The sequence below is a fragment of the Canis aureus genome, chromosome 34 (assembly GCF_053574225.1).
Source record: "Canis aureus isolate CA01 chromosome 34, VMU_Caureus_v.1.0, whole genome shotgun sequence".
Classification (NCBI taxonomy): Eukaryota; Metazoa; Chordata; class Mammalia; order Carnivora; family Canidae; genus Canis; species Canis aureus.
This window is the reverse complement of record NC_135644.1, coordinates 27101824-27129091: the sequence shown is the minus strand read 5'-3', so window position 1 is coordinate 27129091 and position 27268 is coordinate 27101824. Positions and strand designations below refer to the sequence as shown.

The window sequence follows — 27268 nt, the reverse complement described above, 5'->3', positions numbered from 1 at the left end:
TTAAACAAATGCGTTTTTTCATAATGTATAATCGTGATTTTAAATCTAGTTCGTAGACTTAAGGCAAGGCAGTGGCATCCACCAAAGACTAACCAACCTCTACTTCAACTCCTGGGTCCCAAGGCTTATTTTCCAAGTTAGGAAGCTGTTCAGTAAGTCAGGCTTTGCTGAACCACATAAGTGAACATAAATAAGCAAGTATAGAGACCAATAACGACAACTTGCTGTAAACAGTGTTCTTCACTGTGCTACTGTTACCGCGATACCCTGTCCTCAGACACCACGCAGTTGAGAAGACGATTTTAGCACATGCTCCCATTCCTCTTCCAAACTCAGAGAAGCTACATAAACAGTGATTTACGCTAGATAGTCCTGTCCTTGTCCATCGTGGTTAACGGTCCTGGGGAGCCAAGTGCTGACTAAACTACTTAAGAATCTTGCTTTGCTAAAGCTTTGTCAGGATTCAGCTTCATCTCTTGCTACTGACTCCAGAAACTCAGTTACTCTTCCTTGATGTTTGAAGCAAACTTCTGAGCACATTGCTAACGAAAAACTGTATTTCTTCACTTTGGGAAACAGACTGTCCTCACCTCCTCTTTTCCCCAGTTCTGCTATCCCGTAATCCAAATACATAGGTGAAAGGAAGCCAATGAGATACTCTCCCGCCCTTCGCCCTTCTTTGACTGGTGGCCCGATGACCGGGAAGGCAGGAGGGTGGGATATTTCCCAGCCTGAATCAGCCACCACCAAATGTCTTAACAACTCGCCAATGTTGGTCCAAGAATTGCCCTTGAGCTACAAACACTGGTAAGGGCGTGTCTCCTCCAGCACAGAGGAAGCTTAGCTGCGACCTACCACACATTTGGAAGCTTGTTGTCTAGCAGAACAAGACTTAACACGAGATGGTCTTAAGGGATGCGTGGCCATGGCCATGACATAAAATAACACCAGATCATGTCAGAAAGGTACAACCTCGATGGTCTTCCATCAAATTATGACAAGGAAAGTCTTTAGTATCAGCATGTTTTTAACACCTAGCACACACTAATCTTCACCTTTTCCAGAGGAGGCATCAGACTCAGCATAGTACCACTTCAGAACTTCTGTCTTCTGCATTTTATGGTAACCTATTTATAGCAAGTGGCTCCCTTAAAGTTTCTTTGAAAATAACACTGGACAATTTTTAAAGGTAAAAAGTGTTCATGTGATTTCATCATTTAAAAACATGCAAAAGAACAACTTTAAAAACTGGTGTCTAACCCTGAGCTGTCCACGAAGGTAGCTACTGGCCACATGTTGTTGACGTTTAGCAAATTAAATGTAGTTACACTGAACTGGTATATGCTGTGAGTGTAAAATATACACCAGATTTTAAAAACTTAGCTTAAAAAAAAAAAGAAATTAAGAAAGACATCACATTCATGATTCTTTATGGTTAATGATTATATGTTGAAAGGGTAATAACCATATATATTAGGTCAAATATGTTGTTAAAATTAATATCACCTATGGTGGGAGGTTTTTAAACTTTTTTTTTGAGTGGCCACTAGGAAATTTAAAATTATATATGTGGCATATGTATTTCTATTGGATAGCACTGATTTAACAAATGACTACCCTCCACCAGGGGGCAGCACGGGAGCGTGAAAAGTTTAATAGCTGCTTTTTTGGATGTCAAGTTTTAAAGTCTTAAATTACAGGGTGTTAAAATAATCTAGAAGGGAAAGTGATTTTAATATTAAGCAAAGGTGCTTTTTTTGAAGGCACTTTCATTGCTAAAAATAGGGTAACTGAGTTACTCCAAGCTCCCCCCAAAATTAGAGGCAACCATTCTCTGTACCTTTTCCCTTACTCCCCAAGAGAAAAATAACTACCAAGAATCTATTAAAATAAATCCCCTCCCTCATTGAACATAAACATGTGTCTAAAATAAATGTGCTCACATAGGGGAGACTAAACAGGTGCCAACATGTGACCAGTGGTATGTGTGCACGTTGTCCAGCCACCAGCTCCTGGTTAGCATTTCAGGGTGGAAATAAGAAAGCATGTTTAGCCATCTTTGTCATGCTTGGGATTCCCTGGGGTCACAAACTCACTGCTAGAGTGCTGTCTCCAACATTGGTGGTGATGAGCCCTTCGATGGTGCCGTACTCCACATCTCTGGGATTGAGGCGTTCTTGATTGCGCCTTTTAAATTTTCGGAGAGCGACTCCCAGTAGGCAAGCTAGAAGGCATACTGCAAATACTACGGACAGAATAATGAGGCCGACCTCCAAGTGGAAATTCTGTGTTTCAGGAAAGGATTTCCCTGGAGATGAGGGAGAAAAGGGCAATTGGTGGTAAGGATCACGGTTTACTTATTATTTAGCATAACCAATACCTGACAAGTAGCTCCTGAGCCTGACCACACGGTCTCACAAGTCACAAACTGTTAAAAACTGAAATACTTCCCAATGCCTGGCCAGTGGCCTGGTCATTTGAACCATTATTCATTTAGGCACAACCAGAGTTTGAAAAAAATCCACTGAGAACCAACCATATAATTCACATACGTATGCATAAGCACTTTCAAAATATGAAGTACTACACAAATCTCTGGCTCTACTGTTACTAATGCAGACTTGATCTGTACAAATGTTTTATCCTTAGCCCTTCTAGACAGAGATGATGATGTAATATTCCTATGAGAAAGTGCTATCTGAGTTAAAAACAAATTACCCAATCTGTGGTCTCTCTCCTCAGTGTATCTTGGATGTCTACCACTGAATTCTCATTGATCTTTTCACATCACGATTTCTGCCTAGGAACCCATTCATTCATCTGTTCTTTTACTCACTTATTCAATATTCACTCACTTGAAACCCGCATTCACTGATTCACTCACTCGCCTAATCACTCATTCACCCCCTCGCTCGGCATTATCACATTACCCATTCAAACATCCCTGCATTCACTTCAACACTTGCATACCACTCTGGCAAATACAAAGACTTGCTACTTGCCTAGCGATCTAAATAAAAAAAATTCCTTGGTTGGATAGTAATAGTTCATAACTGAAAGGTCTCCAAACAATAATCATCTCTGAATGTCTAACCTCTAACGACATGGTGTCACCAAGCCCTGTTTTTCCCCACATAGGCCTTTTCCACATCCCTGCCTCCTTCCACAATCCAAGCACAAGCCTGACATCCTTTTTACATTTCTTTTAACTTTCCAAATCCAAATTAATCAACGACTTGGCACATAATACTCCACGGTACGTGTCATTTGTACAAAAAAGTGTAAAACTAATTATATACAACATTAAATTATAAATATGGTGTCTCCCTAATTGAATTAGAAATTCCTTAAGTAAAGAAAATAAATTTTCTATTACAACTCAGTCTTGCAGATTGTGCTGCAGATTAGGAACTTTCCGCACTATAGGTCTTACTTTTGCGTGAGTGCAGATATTTCTTCATGTCCATCCCCTCCAATAATTACAATTTAATTCACAAAGGTTAAGAGTAAAGTTTATTCCATCCGGGACTCTTTTAGTTTTAGCCATTTAAATACTTAATCTCTCTTTTAAATACCTTCTTTTATTATTCAATGATATTTGCATATCAGAATTAACATATGCCTTAAGGTCATCACCATAACTGAAACACTGCAAAGCATAATCTTGTATCAGTTTTTTTCCTTTTTCTTTTTTTTCATTTTTCTGTCTCTTCTGCCTAGTTGACATTTCTGGCAGTGGACAATCCTAGTAGCCTTTTCACTCCACTTTTTTGGTCTGTTTATTCTTTTGCGAGGCCAAAATTAAGTAATTATGCCTATTAAAATGTTCTATAGGTTAAGAGAATTAACTTTGGCTTGGAGTGGGTCTACAAACACCAAGGAACATTAATATTTGTAGTGACTTTGAGGCAGCAAATTAGGGCTCATTTTATGGGGAAATGGTTTTAGAGGAAGACTGATTTCCATAGATATGGAATCCATCTAATACAACACAGATTCCACATAAACTACAAGGTTCATGTGAAATCTTACCCAGCTTCAAGCTTCAGTGATGGTTCACTGGGAAATCAGATATGGGAACAAAGGTCAGCGAGGCTTTGTTTCTTTCCTCATGAGGAAGGAAACATATTCCACTCAGCCACCAGAGTCTTCCGTCCCATTTTCCTTCCCACACACCCAATATAGAGATGAGTATTTACCAAGCAGAACTGTTTCAGAAGTTATGACATCATGGTTCCTTGATGGAAAAAGGAGCTATTCACATGCTCATGATCTAGTCAGCCAAGCAAGCCGTCTCTCCCAGATGGCCATTACCTTGCTCACTTACCCAAAGGTATTTATCCTCCTTTTAGACTCCAAAAGGCCATGCCTTTTCCTTCCTCACCTAGAGCTACCTTTCTCTGTCACCCATGGCCTCTAGTTCAAAAAGTAGGAAGAAAGCCTTGTGACTACTTCCATCTTTAACCCCCAGAGAATAAGAACAGCACCAACAGAAACCCTTGATCTAGCAATAGAAAAGTCAACGGGAACCTTTAGTGGGCAGCTGGGCCGTGATGTTCCTGTTACACCAGTCCCCTTGGCAGCACTCCACAGCTTGGCCAGGTGATGGCGGGGTCTTACAGGTCATCTTCCCCTGCTCGTAGACCTGGAAGCAGCCTTTCTGGTAGACATGGAAGCCATCGTTTATGCTCAATGAGGAAAAGCACTGCTGGCCTTCACAATGGTCCTCGTTCCCACAGGAGAGGCCTTCACACACACACATGTAAAGTTTGGGGTTTACCTTGGGCTTCTCATCTGCAAAGGAGCAAGACGAAGCAAAAAAAAATATCACTCTGTAGGTTTTACTCTCATTAGGGGAACAAGACAGTTTCTCCAAGACCATTTCAACACATTTACCAAATAGAAAGTCAGGCCAAGCATCATCACTAGCCGTGAGGTGCACATTTTGTTATCTCATACCTTTCACTTGATCAACCAACCACCAAATAACCATCACCTTTCAATATATGAGTACATTTATACAAGCTGTGTACTCTTTTAGATCATACCAGGCCAAAGAATGGTTATCATATACCCTCAAGGCTTCTGACATTGAACTTCCCCCACTGTGGTTTTCACATTATCTTCAGCCTGATGGGCTCTCATCCCAATTTTCTTGCATCAAAATAAAATATTATTCCAGAACATAATGTTCATCACCTTTATTTTATAGGATTTTTTTTAAAGGCTCCTAAATACATGGCAATTGTTAATACCAGTCCCTGCTAACTCCATACTAATCCATCAACTAGTAATACAAGGGATGCTGGTGTTCCTGCCATTGTCTATAATATATCAGTATAATCAAGGGTTCCCAAGGATACAGCCTATAATTACAAATATCTCTTACCAATATTTGCAGCTAGATGCCTAATTTTTCAATAGGAGTAACACTGAAGTTCTCATGTTGAGTACAATGGAAATTCTTGGCGGCTTACACATTTTTTAATGGCAAAAAAAAATTGGCACCGATCATTAAAGACGAGGGTACAAGAAGACAAAGAGAACAGAACAATGTTTTAACAGTAAGGTAACAGGTAGGACCACGGGAACAGTCCACACCTAGTAGGTCCAAGGTATGAGAGAAAGAGGCAGAAACGTATCATCCATCAGTGAAGCCTAATCAGACCGCCTAATTAACTTCTTCAGGAAACACTTATTTGTGATCTAATTTTTCAAACTGCTCTGCTCCTTCTTTTCCCTTCCCTTGTGAGGATGATTAGTTCATACTTGCTGGTCCCAACAGTTTGCACTAGTAGGGAAGGAAAGTGAAGATAGAATGTAAACAGCCAAGTCCTAGAGGTTCTGAAGCAACGCTCACATTAAAAAAAATTCAGCTTTTAGAAGCTCCCTCCGAAGGTCTATGGCACAGACTGACTGCCTTCTAATTCTTGAACCCCCTGTAGCAGGTCTGTGAGATAACTGCTTCTTTCTTAAAATAACAGGTCGGGTGGCTGTGCTTTCAAGAGGAGACCTTAAGGTAAGGTCTTTGAAAATGTCAAGTTCATTTACACAGATTTGTGTGGGTGTGTGTAGAGACGTGGGTTATCTCAAAAAGAGAAAAGTGTTCTTAATCTTTCTTCTTCCCTCTTCAAAGAAGTGAAAAATAGTTCACTACCCACTGTAATGTGGGTGCCTCATCCCACAGAGTAAGTGCACGCAGACACACAGACACAAGCCTTCTATTTATAATTGACTTGCTAGTTCTTTTGAAAACCACAAGGGGCTCATCCAAGAGCAAAGACATGCCTGAAAGCAGAAAATCCAAAATAGCCGCTGACAGTATATGTATGTCACCAGTCTCACCCCCGAGAATCAAGAGCCTCAGACATTTTTAATGAGCAAAAATTTTAATGAGCCAAAAGATAGTCTTTATTTTCCCTGCCTAGAGAAACACCAGCACCAATCTATTTCTATGAGGATGAGAAACATATATATCTGTTGACATAATCCCGCAAAAAGTTTACACTTGCCAAAAGTGAGTTGAAAGATAATATTTCTAGGGAGTCTAGACTCTTTGCCACTCTTGAATGGCACAAAATTGGGCTGAGGGTTGCCAACTATGCTGCCCAACAGGTGATGATTCTTTGGAGGAAAATGGATAGGCAGGGTAAAAGGGAGAGAGAGTTAATGGTGTCATGTTGATTTGTTTGTGATCTACAGCAGGGAATTTAAAATACCGTATTTTAAAACTGTGCAAGAATGCATGTGTGAAAATTTGAAACACGAACATATATTTTAAAATCCTAAATATTTTCAAAGGTCATAGATATCCAAAGACACACACTAACACCTTATTATTAAAGAGGTTGTGTCTCCTGACACTGGGTTGGGGCTGACCAGTCAGTGTAAGGATGAAGGGGTAAAATGAAAATAAGGTAAGAGAGTAGCTGTTTGTGGACTGATAATGGACCAAGGAGTGTGGATCCCTTAACTGGCTGTGCCTACGGTCCAGCAGGAGCAACAACAAACTGGTAACGCCAGACAACAGAGACCTCGCTCATCACTGATCCTATGGAAATAGTCCAGTTACAAAAGAATTGAGGACACCTTGTGGTTATAATTTAAAATGTCAAATTTAAATTAAAAAATAAGATAACGATAATTCACGTGCTCTCCGACTGAACATTGCTTTTTAAAATTAGAGCCCTTGGGGTGCCTGGCTGGCTCAGTGGTGGAACGTGCAACTCTTGATCTTGGGGTCACGAGTTCAAGCCCCAAGTAGGGGGTAGAGCCCCCTTAAAAATAAATTAAATAAATAAATAAAATAAATAAATAGATAGATAGATAGATAGATAGATAGATAGATAGATAGATAGCCAGAGTCCAAACTGAACCCCTGCTCCACAGATAGAAGGTGTGGACTGCCCTTCCTAGGTCCCTATCTTTTGACAGGATGTGGGGACAGTCTGACAGATGTTTGGAATGTAACTGAAAGAATTTTGCCAGCACTGAGCACCTTCAAGTAAATACCATCTTCAGTAAAAGTCAACTCACCACACCCAACTATGCAGCACACACCAGCATCGCGGGTCATAAATTGTAATCAGAGCTTATCCTGGGGGGATCATAAACTAAGTCAAAGGGATTCATTCATTTATTAAACACTCTCCTTGAATCTTTATATTCTTCCCCTAGTTGTATACAGATGGCCACGAGTTGACTACTTTTAAATAGGTCATTCTTTTTAAGGTGTCAAAAACTAGAGTTTTCATATCCTCACCTCCACAATCCAGAAAAAGAAAAAAGGAGGAGAAAGATGGTTATTAATGATATGTGATATTAAATTAATCTCTGCTCTGAGGGCCCATGAGCTCAGTCCAGGGGTTAGCTAATGGGAAAAATACAAAACCTTCACCAGCTTCACTTCCAATTTTGCTTCTCACCAACATTCAACCTTCCTAATTTGTACATTTCCATATAACTAATTAGCAGAGCCCTTCATGAATCGATTTTTTTATATACCACCAAAGATGAATGAAGACCCCCAATTCTAAGTATATCAGAATGACCACACGCAGCACACACATGCCTGCAGGCACACACACACTCATGAACTGCCACTTTGGCAGTTTCATTCGACATGTGTGGATTAGTCGAAGAGATGCCAGAAAGATTTCTGAGCTGGGATTACTAAGTCAACCAGGAAGGTTAAAAGCAAGGTGGTAACATTTTCAGATCTTAATATCCACAATTCTAAGAGCACACAGCAGGCCCCAAAATGGCTGTGACTCACTCTTTTAGTCTGATCAAAAATTTAGGAATAACCATAACATGTGTGGGCCTGTGATACTTTATTTGGAGTGGGGCTGGGGGGTACACAGGATGCAAGAATTATCACAAAATCCCTTGTAGGGCCCGGGGTAGGAGTGTAATCTCTCAGACAGTGATGTGAATTCAGTACGTACTGAGGTACACCGAGGCCTGGACAGTCACCTTCTGTGACTTTCGACAACACAGACAGGAAGCGCCGTATCTGACATGAAGTATTTTACACTTGCCTGTGCAAATAACTAGGAAGTGCCCTGGCAGAAAGCAGCAAGTCTACTCCACCTAATTGACACTCATTTAAATAATTCAGTAATTTAAATGTCAAGCCAGAGGTATTCCCTCTCTGTGAAGCTCACCCACATTGTTTGTTCTAAGAGGCACCTCCCAGTATTACTCAGTGTTATGGCTGGCACCGTGTGCCCTCTGTATCACCAGAACCAAGTCCCTGTGAACAGACTGGGAGGAGCGGGGAGTCCTCCACTCCCAGCCAGTCCTGGGAGGACTGGGGGCTGGCGCTACAACCAGAGGCACGGGCTCAGAATCTCAAATCTTTTAAAAGATCTTTCTTGTTCTGGGCGATGCTCTGCTCACTTCTGGACACAACTGCTCTCATCACCTAACCAAAGACCGTCACAAGAAAAGGCAGAGCAAAGAGCATTGTGGACTTTTTAAGAATGTCCACAGTTTCACATCACCCTGTAGCTCAGAGTAAAAGTATTCACATCAACGTTTTAGGGGGGACTTGAGAAATCTCAGCACAACACTATGGGCTCATCATCCACATTCTTAGTCATGTACTCCAGAACACTTGAAAGCATTTAAGCTGATTATCAATCTAAATGGTGCACAAAACCTCATATTTCCCACTAAAGTCTGACACAAAAGACAAATGAGAAAATGCCACAAGTAAACCAGCCTGCAGCCATGACCCCAGAGATCAGCAAAAGGAACAGACTTGAATTTCTCAGAAACTCACCGCAAAGCAGCACAAGTAACAATGTGGTGACTACACTACTACACTATTCTTACAAAAGTCATATAGCTCAGAACCTGATAGGCTAAAAAGGGAACCCCAAACATCCCTGGACTCCTTCCAACAGTATAAATGATTCATTCATTTGAAATGACAGCTTCTATTAGGCTTATTAGATGGGGGGGGGGGGGGGGGGGGGAGGGAGTCTTTCCATGGCCTCCTAATCCATGAGTGCAGCTTGGCACTTCTCCAGAATCAGAAAGCATTTGAGATCTCTGGCATTAAACAAAGGCTCAGGGATGGATTTTGCAATGCCAGGTATCACTGCCAGAAGCCTGCTCCTAAGACAGAAACACAAAGGTCAGTCTGGAACGCCCAGGGAAGGGCATTTGATGGTCTGACAAGAAGGCAAGCTATATGCTTGGGAAGACAATACCCCAAGAGTCTAAATGCTCTCATAAAACACCCAGACAGGGAACCCAAATCACTGCTTTTTTGGGTTTGTTTGTTTGTTTTCTTTTTTTTTTTTTTTTTTTTTTTTATTTATGATAGTCACAGAGAGAGAGAGAGAGAGAGGGGCAGAGACACAGGCAGAGGGAGAAGCAGGCTCCATGCACCGAGAGCCCGATGTGGGATTCGATCCCGGGTCTCCAGGATCGCGCCCTGGGCCAAAGGCAGGCGCTAACCCGCTGCGCCACCCAGGGATCCCTGTTTGTTTGTTTTCTGATCAGAGAAACCCATACCCTGCAAAGTTGTAAAGCCAAGAAGAAAACATATTCCAGGAGTTAAGAAAGATCGAATAGGATCACATATACATTAGAATAACAACAGAACATGATTTCATGATTCCCAAGATTTCGAAAATGACAATAGCTACAAATATGTCCTATCCTCCAGCATTCTGGAACTGAGTAGATGGCATCCCCATTGAGATGTAGTCCTCTCTGCCTTCCATGATTGTTGAAATGGGTTAATGTGGCCACAAGTCCTGGTAGAGCTGATCCCCACCTCTTTAGGCTGCCCTCACCACGCCTCCGTTGTCAGAAGGCCTCTCTTGCTCCAGGATGTCAGGTCCTTTAGGTACAGAATTTCCCCCACAGGTAAAGCTTATTAGCTCCCTCCCTGCCGACTCCCCATTTATGTATTCACACTCACTTCCCCCTTGGAGAAACCTTTGTTAATACCCTCAAATTTCAAGTAAGACCCACCTGCATATACTCACATGCGTGTATCTGTCTGGCTACTGAATGAGCATGTCTTTCCTCTCGACTAGGAGCACCATGAGGGTAGGAACTAAGCCTATTCCGCCCACTGGTATATACCTGCCCCCCTCCCCCACCTGCCTCAGTAATTGACAGGAGTACCAGCCTGATGAATATTTGCTTCAGAATGAATTCACAGAAAGGATTTAGAGGTGGGAAGAGACATGATACTGGTTTTCAGAGCAGACTGAGCCTATAAAGTCTTTAAATGTCAGCAGAGATCTTAAGGCAAGGCTTAGTCACTGAGCCAGCATGTCTGTGCAAACCACTTTTTCGTAGAGGAGCTCACCATGGCGTCACATCTGTTCACCTACTCCGGCTTACAAGTGTAGAAAATTAATACTTGTTGTGGTGCAGTAGGTGTTCTGTTTGCCTGTTTGTCTGTTGCAAGAAAGAGGTAAAAATACAAAAGTCCCTAAAAACAAGACATTATTTAATACATTAATAGAACAGCAGGGCTTTCAGGGATGGTCCTTCCTTAGATGGTTGATGTGAGGACTCTGGGCTACTACGATGCTCAGGTGACCAGAACGATCAATACAAAGTAAGCGCCTTGACTCCAGCCACGTGAGGGGGGTCATGCAGGACTTGCCTGCTCGGCAGTGAAAAAGATGCCCCTGGTTTTTGCTGCCACTTTTCTCCTCTTGGTGAAAGTAATGGCGTTTTCAGCAGGGAGTGGGGAAGAGTGAATTACATCATTTTCCCTTCCTTGCTTTGCTCAAGGTGATAAGGATTCCCAAGTCATCCTGCATTTGAACTGCTGAAGCTGAGAGGGGAAAAAAAAAGTGCCATCTGTTTATTTTGTGTCTGGGCTGACTCCTTGTCTCTGAAATAATCCCTGTAAATTAAGCCCTATTGCAGCAACCACACCTTCCATTTCAAAGCCAAAAACTTGGTCTGTGTTTAAGTGACTAACAAGTGAAAGAACATTGTCGGGTATTGACCTAAGACAATATCGGTCTGTCTTTTCCATGCTTTTTATGATTCCCAGAACGTAGCAAAGACACGGCTTTCACACTTGCACCATGTCTATGAAGCAACTCTTTAATAGGGGGAAAATAATGACCCCTTTCTTCATCGTGTCTTCAAACTTCTTGAATCTCTGCTTCAGAGAAAGAAATGATTACAAGGCCTAATGGGAATTACCTACTAAGGAATTCTTTTAAAGACCAGAAAACATCCCCACCCCATATACGGACAGTGCCCGGGTCTGAGCAAAGTTCCACTTACAGGAAGAGTAACAGTACCACAGTCTGGGGGTGAAGAGAAAAAGACCGGGTGCATTTCAGGAGGGACGCCTGTGTGGCTCAGTAGGTTAAGTGTCTGCCTTCGGCTCAGATCATGATGCCAGGGGTCCTGGGATCAAGTCCTGCAGCGGGCTCTTTGCACAGCAGGGAGCCTGTCACTCCTTCTGCTTAGACTCTCGCGCTCACTCTCTCTCACTCTCTCTCGCTCTCTCTCTGACAAATAAATAAATAAAATCTTTTTTTAAAATAACCAATTCAGAGAAGCCATTCCTTGTTTAGACTTGAAGAGAACCAGCGATATAGTCCCATCTAGCCAATGTTGAGACTGGAAGGTCTGTTCACAGTGTGGGAAGACGTGTGCCTGACTCATGTGGTTGTCTCTCAACGCTCCACCGGCTAACTGGGGAGCACGTGGCTTGCTCCAGTGAAGGTTTCCTAGCCAGGCTCTGTATTGAAAATTCTGGTGGTAGGAAACCTCAACCAAGGGCTCTACGTGGGATAGGACAGTGGAGAAAGAACTACAGGGCGGCTTCGGCACCAGGCTCCCACCTCTATTTGCCCTTCCATGCCCTACCAGTGACTGGGCCTTCAAGGTTGCCAATCTTGGCTCTACGTACCAGCAGCAAACCACCACCACACCCCACAGCCTTTCTGGAAGCTTTCAAACCACAGAGATAAATCCCTCAGAAGATGGGCAGGGCTACAATTTGTTGAACAACAGTCTTAGAATGCCAGCCTCCAGGCATCGCAGCACCCAAAGCCAAAGGTAAAAATGTCCAGAATTAGTTAAATTCCTCCCCTCTAGCTCCCTACCGTACCCCACCCCAGGAAAACCACAGAGGGATCAAGGTGCTCTCTAGACTATTTTCTGTCCAGCCTGGATGGAGCCCAAGAGATCTGGATATCCAAGGGTAGAAAACTGGGGCAATGATCAGGCCTCTGATACTGCTACTTCTCTATCCCCGGATTTCCCAATTCATGCCCTAAGGCCCTACCAGGTCCAGAAGGCTATGCAAGGCTCATTACGAGAGGAATCCCATGCCTTCAATCCCATGAATTGGGACTGAATTCCAACCTTTAACTTGATCTTTGCTTTGTATATCTTCTTTCTCCTATCAATCTAATTAATATGGTCCATAAGAATGCACTAATTCCCAAATTCAACACTTAAGAAGATTGGCTTATTAGTCATAGACTAAAGGATCCTACCGTCACCATGACATAGTTGAGTCTGGGTCATTGTGAGCTTATTCTTTTTTACCCCTGAGCCCGCAGAAAAGGCTCCAGGTACCTACACTCAAGGTAGAAACCAAGCATTTTTTGAGAGTGCTGTGACCCAGAGCTGGTTTTGCAAACACTCGTTCCCTCCCCCATCCCACCCCCCAATCTCTATGGCACAGCACACTGATCCTACTTCCACAATCATCTCGGACCTTGGCAGAAGAAAGGCAGCTAAATCTGAGATGTGTCACGAGGCCACTGGCTGGGGAGCAAGAATATCTAAACACACACTAAGGTGAAAGCAACAGGCCAGAGTTTCCACAGACTCCCACTGGCTCCTGTAGCTGCAGAGCACTGACAGCCTAAAGATAACCCAAGTATCTACGAAGGGTCACTTTTAAATAGTAGCTGTAATACCACCAGTCATTTCAGAAGTATTTCCTTCCAGAGCCCGCTTCCATCCACACTGACATGCCAACTGTGCCCAACAACGGCAAGCCCGCTGAAGAGATGAAAGCCCAGAAGGAAATGGAAGGAGTCCCAAGGGGGAAGAGAGCCCTGTAACATGCTGTGATTCTATTCCATGCCCACATTTGGACCACTGAGCAAGAATCATTTAGCAAAGAGACACTGGGTAGAAGTGATCTAGTGACAGTCATGGGCGATTAAAGGGCAGATAGAAAACCAAACCAAACAGCTTAACTCAAGGTCTCCCCATCCTAAAACTGAGCCAGTACAAACCACGGATATCTACCTTCCAGGAGTTTTTCAGGAAAGCTATTACCTCCACGAGAAAACATCTACCTCTCAGTCTCCTGGACCACAGTGTGGCTGGGCAAAGAGCACCGTAAGGAGTCTTCAGCTCGTACTGTACGTCCTGCAGCCCCTGTGACCAGCCACCAGCTGGTCAGAAGTGCCAAAGGGAACTGCTCAGAAGAGGCTGCTACCTCTTTTCGTCCTCTTAAGCCAAGGTCACGGGTCCCAAGACCTTCCTAGGAACCACTGAAGTCCACTCAGCCCCCCACCGACCCACCAAAGTGAGTCCTCACTGTCCTAAATGGCAGTCGGCCAGGGGCTGGTGTACAAGGGACAGGTGCTCCGTGGGCTATTTTCAGTTGCTATCGGCTCAATCGGGAGCCGCACATGCTCCGTACGCAGGCCAGTCTGGGTTGCGTTTCAAACTCCAGGCAGCCAAGAGACACACACCTTGCCCAGCTGCCAGGGAGCCAGCTGCCCGGTGCTCCTCCCAAGACGGGAGCAATGAAGACAGTGTAACCTGGCCAGCCGACATGCCAGCGAGCAAGCCCTACCTCGCATGTCACTGCCTGGGTTATTCTGAGCCGGGCTTATTGACACTCCATGGCAACACAGGAACAAAGGGCCAGCAAGAGGGATTTAAATGTCCTGCAAAAGTTGCTAGAAAAGTCAGCAGCTCAGGCTTCTGTTTTCATAATAATAAGAGTAGCTGCTGAATTATTATTAGATTATTATTTGCCTCTCCAGTTATTGTTATTTGTGAACAATAATCACCAAGGTCCCCTCTCGGAGCTACGGTTTTGTTTTCGTTTTGTTGCCACCCTTACGTTGCTATAGTTGGGACAGCTCCAAAAATACAACCGGCGGGCCTGTGCACCACCCCAGCAGCCCGGCACGGCTGGTTTGCCTCATCCGCTTACTGCTTGCCATACCCTGTGGTCCACGTCCACCATACAACTCTGAAAACACACCAACTGCCCCTCTTTCACCTTTTGGTAGCCCTCACTGCCCCCAGGATAGGAGGCAACCAGCTCAGGACGGCAGGACGGCCAGGCCAGCAGGACCTTTAGTCCTAACCCATCCCCCTTCTTACGGCTGCCCTGGCCAGACTGGGACGGCCCAGGTGGTGTCCTCCAACCCCAGCCACCGCTTCTCTGGGGGAGGCCCTTCCCCACGCCCCAAGTCTTTCCCAGTGCTTCCTCCGCTGCATTATGTGTCGATCCTGCTGGGCTCTGGCTCCCTGGCCCGTGGTCCCCAATCCCAGCCCAGGAGGATAGGAGGCCCTTCCTGTTGCGCCCTGGCACCGGCAAAACCCTGGCGTTGGGCAGCTAGACGGGGCTCCCTGACAACGCGACGCTCCCGCCCCGCCGACACCACAGCGCCCACCAGCTCCCCCTGCTCACCCAGGGGTACCGCGGGGCTACAGCGGTTTCTCCTCCCAAACCCACAATAAAGTCTTTGAAAGGGGGATCCCTGGGTGGCGCAGCGGTTTGGCGCCTGCCTTTGGCCCAGGGCGCGATCCTGGAGACCCGGGATCGAATCCCACGTCGGGCTCCCGGTGCATGGAGCCTGCTTCTCCCTCTGCCTCTCTCTCTCTCTCTCTCTCTGCGACTATCATAAATAAATTTAAAAAAAAAAAATAAAAAAAAAAAAAGTCTTTGAAAGACGCGCTGCCGCCATCCCCTCGGGCCAGGCCAGTCGTCCCAGGGACTGCATCACACTGGCTGTGCCTGCGGCCCACGGGACAAGCCGCTCACTGCCAAGTGCCCCTGGAGCACCCACGGCCAGGCCTGCCGCAGGAGTGACGCTGCCCAGGGCAGGCCCCCCACGGCCAGCCACTCGCCACGGCCACCGGCCGCCCGCGGTCTCCATCGCCACTGCGGGCACAGCCCAGCCGGCCAGGTGACCCACACACACTGACACTGGGCGGAGTGGGGAGATGCCCGGCGTGTGTCCTGAGAAAGGCTGGGGCCTGCCCCCTTCAGAGGACACCCCTCGACCAGCAACCCCATCTGCCCGCCAAACGTCACCGTGCTCTGCACGACTGACACTGTGAGGCCCCAGGGCCAGGGCCAAGCCCCAGAGAAGCCACGACTGCCTGACCCCACACGGCACCTGGCACCACACCGCCACGGAACCCCAGTCTCTGGGGGTGGCCTCAAGGTGCCCTGGGGTGGCTCAGCGGGGGCTCAGTGGGGGGCAAGGGCCGCAGAGGCCTACACGGGGTCACCACCGGTTACAGGGGGGTGTTCACTCTGTCCTGTTTGGGGGGATCATCACCTCCTCCTTCTCAAGAGCAATTTCCCTGCACCTCCTACCCCCGTCTCCCTCCCCGCCCCAGGCTCACACCCATGTCCCCGCATGTCCCGCTCGGAGCCCGGAGGCCGCCAAGCAGGGAGCAGCGCTGCGGCCTCAGCGCCCGGTTGCGGGGCACACACCTGCACCTCAGTCTCCCCGTCAGACCACTGGGGACCAGTGGGGGTAGGCTTCATGACCTTGTGGAAAACACATGAGGTCCGAGCCAGCGCTGCTGCAGGCCCCAACCGGCAGCGGCCGGGGCACTCACCCAGGGTGGCAGAGGTCACCGGGCCGCGAGCTCGGGAACACAGCACGGGCACCTTCTCTAACCACTGGGCCACTACCCGAGCTCGGGGACACACTGTGGACGCCTTCTCTGAACCGCTGGGCCACCACCCATTCCTGGGTCAGGAAATCGATTTAGTGGTTCAAGACCAGACCAGGTCTCTCGCTTTCTTTTTAAACAAAATAAAGCCAAATAGAATGGGGGGGGGGGGGTAACATGGGAGTACATTAAACACCTTAAGAGTGACTACTGTGTTTTTCATGACTTTTTTTGTTTCAGATGCGTGTGGGTCCGACTCTAAAATTTTTCTCACTGTGAGTCACAGTGAAAAGTTTGAAAGTCACCCCGCCCTGTGTCTTACATGATCTTGGAACTGACAGGAGTTCTGAGTAATTATGACGACTGCGTATAATCATTATCCATGGAAGCTCGCCTGAGGTCACGCTGGGCTGCAGAAGGAAGTGCGAGGCCGCTTAACAGTGTTCGGGGAATTGCAAAGTCATTTTTTATTGTGTCTTGTTTTTCGTGGTGGTTATTTCTTCCCAAGAGCAAAAGTTGCATATATGACACACCTACAAATCTCCTGCTTCACTAGTCGTTCCATAAAGAGAAGATGGGATCCATCTTCTCCTTCTTGAGACCCGTCTTCATGAAAGAGAAGCCTAGAAGCAACTGCACTGCCCTCTCACTGCTGACCACAAGGAAATCATTTATCGAGCGTAGGTCTTAGATTTTTCGTATCTGTTCAATATTTGACTTAGATTGAATTTTTAGATTCTCCACACCCTACTGACACTACCCATCTCTCATATAAATGCACTGAATGTGAATGTTTTAAAATGTCCACTGGGGGGGGGGGGGGCCGCTGGTGTGGCTTTAGTTTAACTAACCACTGCCAAAACAAATGTTCCCCAAGAAGTAAAAGCTAAATGGAAGCTTTGTCATAGTTCACCTTACATCAACTAATACACCACCATCCTGTTAGATAAGAAAATCTGACAACAAAGAAGCAGTATCTTCAAAGGGTGCAGCTCCATCAGATATTTACAGTTTAGGTCCTAGTAGTGAGCAGCCAGTAGCTCGGTATTTCTCATCTCTCTCCCCAAAGAGTCTCTCATTTGATGATGTGTTGGTAAAAAGATTTTATTCTGAACAAAAGGGACAAATTATAGGAATGAGAAATGAGAGCAACAAATTTAATAGAGACATTTCTCTTACATTCATTCATTCAACCCCTTCAAGAACTTCCTGAATCTTCAATAATGAGAAATTCAAAGAAAGGCTTATTCTATTCTTCTCCCACAGTGGCAAAGAGGGGCACCTTTGTGGACCCTAACAAAAAGTCTATTGAAGTTAGCCCCTTCCTTCCCTCATTGGGTAATTGGGGTGGAAAGTCTGAGTGGTGGTGGTTTTGGAAAGAGTAAAATCAAGTCAGCCCACAAAATAATTTAGAACTTGGCCATCTTCTCTAGGACAGGCCAAAATCTCTTACAACAAAACTCTGCACAAGGCCAGCCCTCATTGCTACAATCAAATCAAACTATGGCTCGTAAATTTGATAAAATGTGGGTCATCTTAGCTTAGAAATATTTCTGAAGCTATATTCCATTTTAAGTATTTGTGTCATGGATGTCACCTGCAAATGCTCTCAGGGACAAAGGGGAAGCCAAACATGGAAGTTCTGAAACAAAAATGGACTTCTCCCCAGTGGCGTAACAGCAATATTAGAGCATGATTAGTTTTATTAATGGGAAGGGAAAGGAAGGATATACGGATAATTAGGACTCAAGTGCTCTTCTCAGTAAGAGCAAATAAAACTCTTGCTGCAGCTAGAATTGTGTATATATAATGAACATGAAAAATGAATATTGGTGTGAAAGAGGAGAAATAAAAAAACACAAACCCAGGTGAAGGAGCCTGATCATTTGCTATTACAAGCTCTCATCTCAGCTCTCAGACTGGACTGAGCTGGATTCTAGATGCACCAGACATAATGTGGATGTGGATATAGCTAATTTAAGGTACCCCCTGCCAAAAGAAGCCAAATTTTGAAGAGGATGGATAATGATTGAAACTCTTGAACACCATCTCTTAAAGTATGTGGTACCTTTTGTTGGCTGTGTAACCTCAAGCAGGAGTTTTAAACAATTCAAAGGCTCATCTCCCAAAAGCCTATCTCATTAGGGTAATCATGAGGATTTCAGGAAATGATGCATATGATTTGGGAGACAAAGGGGAAGAAGTCTTGCTTGCTTTTATTTTTTATTTTTTCCAACTAACTAAAAAGAGTGCATTACTCAACAAAATATACTGGAACAAAATCTCTATGACTTTCTTATTTGTGCCCCGATAATACCACTTAGCTTCACTGAAGCATAATCAATAAGGTGCCATAACTACCCTGCAAACATCAAACATGGGCTACTTTCTTTTAAACTTGGTAGTCTAAAGGTCTGCACTAGACCATCTTTGGGGCTAGTATAAAGATTTTAGTTGTCTACCCTATTATTTACCTCTTTTGGTTAAGTATTTCACATTTGCTCTATGACTAATGTTGAATATATTAGAGTGTATTACAATTAGGGATTCTCAGTGTTTTTTTTTTTTTTAATTCCTAGTAAATATACAAAAACAAAGAGTCTTTTCATAGAATATGCTATTGACAGTTACCAAGGAGTTGAGTCATGGAGGGAAGACGGACTACGGCAACTGTTATTATGATTAGAGTACTCTAGGCTGTAGCACTCTGGATATTCTGGTTTAAGGGGAAAAAAATAGTTATTGCAAGTAGAGGATGATGTGTCCTTTTCCTTCCTTGTAAACATGCTAGTGGTGGTGGTATATTAAACAGCAAAACTTTAGTGGCAATCCATTTCCACTTCAGCCAGACTGACTTGCTTCATTACATAATCTTCACTGTGACATTAGAGGGTCATTTGCTGGATTCTTAGCGCAGCTTAAGAGCTAAAAGCAGGAAAAAACAACCAATGGCATGGTTGTTAATATTGATTCATAAATGTCCTTTTCCCCTTCTCTCCTCTCCATTCTTTCTCAACTTCTCCATCTCTATTTGTACCACATTTCCACCTCAATTTGTCATCCATTCTCTTTCTTTTCAATCATGCCCACAACCACAGCTCCACCCACGATATCAAATGAAACCAAATGGAACTGCTTAATATCACACAGAACTGGTACCCTACCTAGGGAAGGGAATGGAATTTGGAGAGACTTTATTCCGCCACATTCTGTAGATTTTTTTCTACTTATCATAGTGCTTATCGATTACACAGAGAAGGAAAAATCCTAGAAACCTGTCTGTTTTATCTCCAGATAATGTCAAATGTTCCTTGGGGAGTAAAATAAACCCCAGGTGAGAACCACTATTAACCCATCAAATTTTTCCAACTCAATTCTTATTAATTCCTACAACTTAGACCCAATCCCTCCTCTGGTTTAAACACCTCCAATTCTTTTACCACATGGGATCTTTATTTTATATCTTCTTGGCACTAAAAGATTACAGCATTATTGAAATGTTTTTTAACAAAACTGCTTAGAGCAAAATCTAGACTGTGGATACCTAAATTGGTTATAATAGCACTATCCAATAGAAACTCAGTGTAAAGCCAATTACGTAATATTACGTCACGTAATATTATTAGATAGCATAATAGAAAACCCAGATGACCTTGGGTACAGCAATAACTTTCTAGAGGCACAATCCATGAAAGAAATAATTAATAAGCTGGACTTTCTTAAAATTAAAAACTTCTGCTCTGTGAAAGACAACGAAAGAGAGTAAGAGGGCGAGTCACAGTGGGAGAAAGTATGTGCAAAAGACACATGTTTATTCAAAATATACGAAGAACCCTTAAAGCTCAAAAATAAGGAAACGCACAACCTGATTAACAAAAGGGTCAAAGATCTTAATAGACACCTCACCAAAAAAGACATATAGATAAGCATATGAATATGCAAATAAGCATATGAAAAAATGCTCCATATCAGATGTCATCAGGAAAATGTAAACTAAAACAGCAATGAGACACCACTACACACCTATCAGAGTGGCTAAAACCCAAAACACTGACAACATCACGTGCTGGTGAGATTGTGAAGCAACAGGAGCTCTCATTCATTGTTGGTGGAAATGCAAATGGTCCAGCCCCTTAGGAAGATAATTTAGAAGTTTCTTACAAAACTAAACATACTGTACTATAACAGCCAGTAATCACAAGCCTTAGTGTTTACCCAAAGGAGATGAAAACTGAAGTCCACAGACAACCTGCACATGGATGTTTATAGCAACTTTATTCATAATTGCCAAAACCTGGAAGCATCCAATATGTTCCTTCAATAGGTCAATGGATAAATTGTGGTACATCCAGACAATGAAATATTATTCAGTGCTAAAAGAACTGAGCCATCAATGCATGAAAAGACATGGAGAAAACTTAAATGCCTATTAATAAATGAAAGCCAATCTAAAAAGACTACGTACTTCATGATTCCAACTATCTGACTTTCTAGGAAACACAAAACTATAGAGGCAGTAGAAAGATCAGTGGTTGCTATGGTAAGGAGGGTGGAGGGAAGGGATGAACACGTGGAGCACAGAGAATTTTTAGGACAATAAGATACTCTGAATGATACTATAACGGTGGATACATGTCATCATACACCTGTCCAAACCCACAGAATACACAACACCCAGAGTGAACCCTAATGCAAACTACGGACTTGGGTGATAATGATGTGTCAATGTAGGTCCATCAATTATAATAAATGTACCACTTTGGTGGGGGATGTTGGTAACGGGAGAGGTTCTACATGTGTGAGGGCAAAGGGTATGAAAACTCTCTGTACCTTCCTCTCAATTTTGCTGTGAACCAAAAACATGACTTTAAAAAAGGAGTCTTGGGGCACCTGGGGGGCTCAGTTGGTTGAGCATCTGCCTTCAGCTCAGGTCATGATCCCAGGGTCCTGGGATGGAGCGCTGCACTGGGCTCCCTGCTCAGCGGGGCACCTGCTTCTCCCTCTGACTTCCTGTTCATGCTGTCTCGCTGTTTCTGTCTCTCCCTTTCAAATAAATAAAACCTTTAAAAAAATAAAATTAAATAAATAAAGTCTTCACAAAGGGGGAGAACGGAGGAGTACTGAATGTGATAAGATTAAGAACAAACTTGTTTACAGACAGCCAGTCAATCCGCAGGAACTTAGCCTACTCCATATAGCTGGGAGCCACTTACCTTCCATACTAGGGGAAGGGAAGGCGATCATCATTAGCACAGGAAGTATCATCACTCCATCTACCATTGTACAACTGTGGAGGAAAAATAAGAACTATAAGTACAACAAAAAACTTAACTGCAGGATGACAAATTAAATTAAGCATACTATCTTCAAACTGCCATTCAAGGCCTTTCTTACAAATCCCCCTCACATATGTCGCCTTATTTCTTGCTAAATTTAAACATATACCCTTTACATAGATCTAAGCAAACGATCTTAAGGAGTCAATCAGATTTATCTCCTACTGGTGGCCACTCTAAGGTGATGACCCTTTCACAGAGAACTCAATAGGGACGTGGAAAATTCTCAGCTATAAGGCTAAGCATTCTCAAAGAATTTTAAGTTTGGAATTTTATCTGAGCCTATGAAATGCAAAATTGGCACTAAATTTAAAAACTCTGAGAAGCATGAATAAACTGTTGTAGCATCATGTTAAAGATTAAGTGACTGAATAATTCAAGCCAAATTACTGCGTTTGAACCTTACTTCTCCTTTAAAAGAACTAGAAGTGGAGTATCATCACACAGCCCAAAAGGGGAATAACAAGGACAACCAAAAAAAAAAAAAAAAAAAAACCCAAAAAACAAAAACACCTACAAAAAGTGAAACACAGAATGGTTATCTGGGTACAGAATGGCAGTCAGTGTATTGGTTGTTCACCCTTGTGATCCCGTGGCTGACTGGGAGCCATAGCTGGCTGCCACTCCCAGTGTCAAGAGGGAGGGTTGTACCACACATCGCTAACCCAGGAAAGGATCCGAAGGTCAAAGATCAAAATCTGAAGTATGGTTTCTATTGAATTCTTTATCACTTTCACACCAAATGTTTTGATTAAAAAAAAATCATTAAACCAAACCACCGTAAGTCAGCAGCTGTATGTACTGCAAGTTGCATCTGATAAAAAATGTTTTAATCGAATAGAGCAATAAATAACTTGAGCCTTTGTTTGGTGTGTTCTCAGTTCCTAAGACTGTCTAGTTCAGGAAGTGTCTTCTAGAAAGAGTAGGAGTTACTAAAAAGGTGGACATGGTTTGCTTAGAGTACAGCCATGTACTATACTTTTGAGGGTCGATTTAAAAATGTTATGAGGGGCACCTGGGTGGCTCAGTGGCTGAGCGTCTGCCTTTGGCTCTGGGCGTGATTCCAAGGTCCTGAGATCGAGTCTCACATCAAGCTCCCCACAGAGAGCCTGCTTCTCCCTCTTTGTCTCTGGCTTTCTCTGTGTGTCTCTTATGAATGAATGAATGAATAAATTCTTTAAAAAATAAAAAATGAAATAAAATAAAATGTTATGAAACAAGCCCTTCCCAAATTGCAAGTGTTCTAAAGCCATTAAAGAAACTAGAGATTGGATATATTATTAATGAAAGCACCTGAAAGAATAAGAAAATGGTGGAGCTGGTTATCTCTGTTCCTAGTGGTTCTTTGTTGATCACTTCATTAAGGGGGAAAAAAAGCAATTAACATTCACTTCAATCTGACAGGAAGCACGATCCCCAAATTCAAAATTAAAAAATACTTGAGGGGCACCTGGATGGCTGGGTTGGTTGAGTAACCAACTCATGATTTCAGCTCTGGTCATAATCTCATGGGTCATGGGACAAGCCTCTTGACCAATGTGCTCCATGCTCAGCATGGAGTCTGCTAGAGATTTTCCCTATCCCCCTCCTCACTCTCTCTCAATAAATATATCGGGGTGCCTGGGTGGCTCAGTCAGAGTCTGACTCTTGATTTCAGCTCAGATCAGGATCTCAGGGTCCTGAAATCAAGCCCCATGTTGGGCTCTGCACTCAGCATGTAGTCTCCTTATCCCTCTACTGCTCCCCCTGCTCATGCTCTCTCTCTCTCATAAGTAAATAAAATCCTCTTTAAAATATTTGAAAAATGATGTGCATCCAGTATCATAAACAATTAACATTATCCTAAATGACTTGAGATTCTCATTAATAATAATACAATAATAATGGTGTCATCACCATTTACAATACCTTAAATATTTCATCTTCAATCTTTTTTATATTTCCGTTTTATGTATGTCTTATCATACATGATTTTTATTTTAGATGAAACTTGTAACCAACATACATACTAAGAGTGCATGCTTAAAAAGCTTTTAATGATGGGATATGTCATCAAAAGCCTTTGAAAATCACTGGACTATATTGTTCTTATCATTGAATTCACAGTTCTTCTCTCCTTCCTTCCTTCAACCCCTATTAAGGGTTTACTATGTAGTAGATGTTAGAAACTTAAAATGGGGAACCCTGGGTGGCGCAGCGGTTTGGCGCCTGCCTTTGTCCCAGGGCGCGATTCTGGAGACCCGGGATCGAATCCCACGTCGGGCTCCCGGTGCATGGAGCCTGCTTATGTCTCTGCCTCTCTCTCTCTCTCTCTCTCTCTCTCTGTGACTATCATAAATTTAAAAAAAAAAAAAAAAAAGAAACTTAAAATGATAAAGATAACACAAACACGGTCCTTACTATCACAAACCTTACAAGATCTATGGTGGTAATCAAATAATCATCCAAACGATTAGATACTTAAAAAACAAATTAAGTATCAGTTATAAAGAAACATGTTAAATAAGACCAGTAACAAAATAACTTGAGATTTTCTGGAGGACAGAAGAACTTCCCTGGGTAGGTTATACCTAAATAGGGAGAAACAAGAGGAGTAGAAGGTACCAGAAAAAGGGTAAGAGTGTGTGAGCGTGCATGCATGTGTGCATCCGTGTTTGTGTGTGTTGGGGTGGGTAGCACCCTGTGGCAGAGGGTGGCGTTTAAGGAAAAAGGCACAGCTTCTTAGCTTCCACAAAGGCCCTGCGACCCAGGGAAGCCTGATGTCCTGTGGATTTATGACATATTTCAGAAGTAAAGAAAAAAGCAAGGACAGGTCACAGACAGCCTAGACAGAGGAGGTAAAGAGGGTGGAGAGACCTAAAAAGACTGGAGGAGTAGGCCAGGGGCAGAACCCCAGTAAGCTACAATAAGCCCAGGCAAGCCTTCTGCTCACCTCTCGCCACTCCCTGCCAACCAATCACCTTTCGCTGGGTTCTCACAGCTGTTCCCTAAAGGTGCATTTTCCCAGGCACTCTGACCAGCCAGCTTCCTAGCTTTGCATACATGATGCTCCTCAAGATTGGGCCCTTTTTTCACAGTCCAACCTGGCTAATTCCTATTCATCCTTCAAGTCTCTGATATTACTTCCTTCTAGACTGTCCTTGCCTAAACCTTCATATGCCCTCATTACACGCTCACATACCACTGTTAATTTTCATTCACAGCACTTATCATAATTAATAATTATGTATTCATACCTGTCTGTGCTTTTGAACATCTGTCTCCTCACTAGACTGTAGATTCCATGGTAGCCAATTCTATAGTTTATTTTATTAATCACTACCAAGTAGATGCACATTTAATATTGTTAAATTCAAAATTTCCCTGAATTAATCAGCTCAAGTTTAAATTCTAAAGAATTAGCAATCGCTCCCATGTTCCAACACACAAGCACATACACACCTGCAAAGAAATTGTAGGATTAAAATATTTATCATCTCTGGGACTTTAATCTCTACAATTTAGCTCAAATACTAATAAAAGTCAACAGTTAATAAGCTTCAAGCTTCAAGATCAAGAATCCTTTCACTATTGGGGAAAAGGAAAAAAAAAAAAAAAAACTGAAAGACAGTCACCAGCGGCATTTTTTCCTGTCATAAAGCCAACAAAAGCCCATGCCCCAAAAGATATTTTAACAGATTATTATCATGCAAGCAAAATTAAAACATTGATGTAGGCTCATAAATGGAAAACAGGAAAAAGAAGTTATAAATTCAGTCCCCCAAACCAGTCTGTTCATAAGATAACTCAAATCTGTCAAAAAAAATCTTTGGAAAAGTATATCAGCATCACTACTAGTTGCCATTTTGTTCAGTGTCTGCAGTGTCTCTGCTGATGAGGTAATTCAGCTATTAAAAATACTATCTCCAAAGGAAAGGGAAAAAAGAATGTAGAAAGGAGAATGTTCTGGAACAAATTTCCTGGTCATATTTTAATTATGAAAAAAAAAAAACTAATGCTAATAAAGTCCCAATTGAAGCTCCAAGGGTCTATTCCCAATTTTAAAATACACTATAAAGAAAATGTTGTTTTTAAAGGTAAATTTTCATGGGGAAAAATTAGAAAGGAAGACAAACCATGAAAGACTCCTAACTCTAGGAAACAAACAAAGAGTTGCAGAAGAGGAGGAGAGTAGGGGGATAGGGTGACTAAGTGACGGGCACAAAGGAGGGCACTTGATGTGATAAGCACTGGATATTATACTATATGTTGGCAGACTGAATTTAAATTAAATATTTTTTTAAATAAACGTTAATTTTCAACTATCTTGCTCTGAAGTATTTTTTGGTTAAAAGTTTCAGATATAGGTTGGCAAAAAAGAGGGACTGGTGGTGGAAAAAAAGAGTAGCAATAAATCAATAGTTCGGGGAATGACTTACACCAGTAGTTTTCCCACTTTTTGGTCTCAAAATAACTTTTAGTCTTATAAAATATTGAGGACCCTAAGCAGCTTCTCAATGTGAGCCACACCTATCAATATTTACTCTATTAGAAATTAAAACTGGAGAAAGGGATCCCTGGGTGGCGCAGTGGTTTAGCGCCTGCCTTTGGCCCAGGGCGCGATCCTGGAGACCCGGGATTGAATCCCACATCAGGCTCCTGGTGCATGGAGCCTGCTTCTCCATCTGCCTATGTCTCTACCTCTCTGTGTGTGTGTGTGTGTGTGTGACTATCATAAATAAATAAAAAATAAAAAATAAACTGGAGAAATGTTTAATATTGCATTTGTTTTAAAACAACAATAAACATATTACCCTGTTTTATAGATTTAAAAACTATTATTTTCTCCCCCAAAAAAGTAGTATTTTAGAAAAGTGCCATCATTTTCCATTTCTGCAAATCTCTATATGTTTAGCTTAGTAGAGAGCAACTGGATTCTTTTTTTTTTTTTTTAAGATTTTATTTATTCATGAGAGACATGGAGAGAGAGGGAGAGAAGCAGAGATACAGGCAGAGGGAGAAGCAGGCTCCATGCAGGGAGCCCGACGTGGGACTCGATCCCGGGACTCCAGGATCACTCCTTGGGCCGAAGACAGGCACTAAACCACTGAGCCACCCAGGGATCCCCGAGCAACTGGATTCTCATATATGAGAAGCTGCATTACATCTGGTCGAAGTGTGTATAGAAAATACAGCCTCACAGATATATGTCATTAGAAGAAGGACCTCACGGAACTACTGAGAAAATCATGGAAATTCCATGGGATTCTGGACATTCTGAAAACTATTGCCTTACTCTTTATATGACCGTTCCTCCTACCATACCAGATAATCAGATGGCACCTGATATTTTAGGTTGCACATTTACCTGATACATGACAAAAATACTACTGTTCTACAGGTTTAGAAATCTTATTAACTTCTCTAACATCAAAGAAGTCAACAAGTCTAATAGACAAGGAAGAAGGCATTAGACATTTTTTTAATGTAGGAATAATACTTTATGTACACAACCAAGTATTTCTTAAATAAGACTTAACCCTGTGATAAAAAGGTTCTCA

At 43.0% G+C, this 27268-nt stretch overlaps 1 protein-coding gene across 4 annotated transcripts in view; it reads right to left on the bottom strand.

Annotated features, from left to right (window-relative positions):
- The window catches only part of ACVR1 (activin A receptor type 1), a 127309-nt gene that overhangs the window by 34916 nt on the left and 65125 nt on the right, over nucleotides 1-27268 (bottom strand). For all 4 annotated transcript variants that reach the window (XM_077883335.1, XM_077883332.1, XM_077883333.1 and 1 more), the window contains 3 exons: nucleotides 21606-21679; nucleotides 4531-4794; nucleotides 2097-2308 (listed from right to left, as the gene is read on the bottom strand). In XM_077883335.1, coding sequence (XP_077739461.1) covers nucleotides 2097-2308; nucleotides 4531-4794; nucleotides 21606-21672 — 543 coding nt within the window. In that variant the 5' untranslated portion in view covers nucleotides 21673-21679. The remainder of the gene's footprint in view (nucleotides 1-2096; nucleotides 2309-4530; nucleotides 4795-21605; nucleotides 21680-27268) is intronic.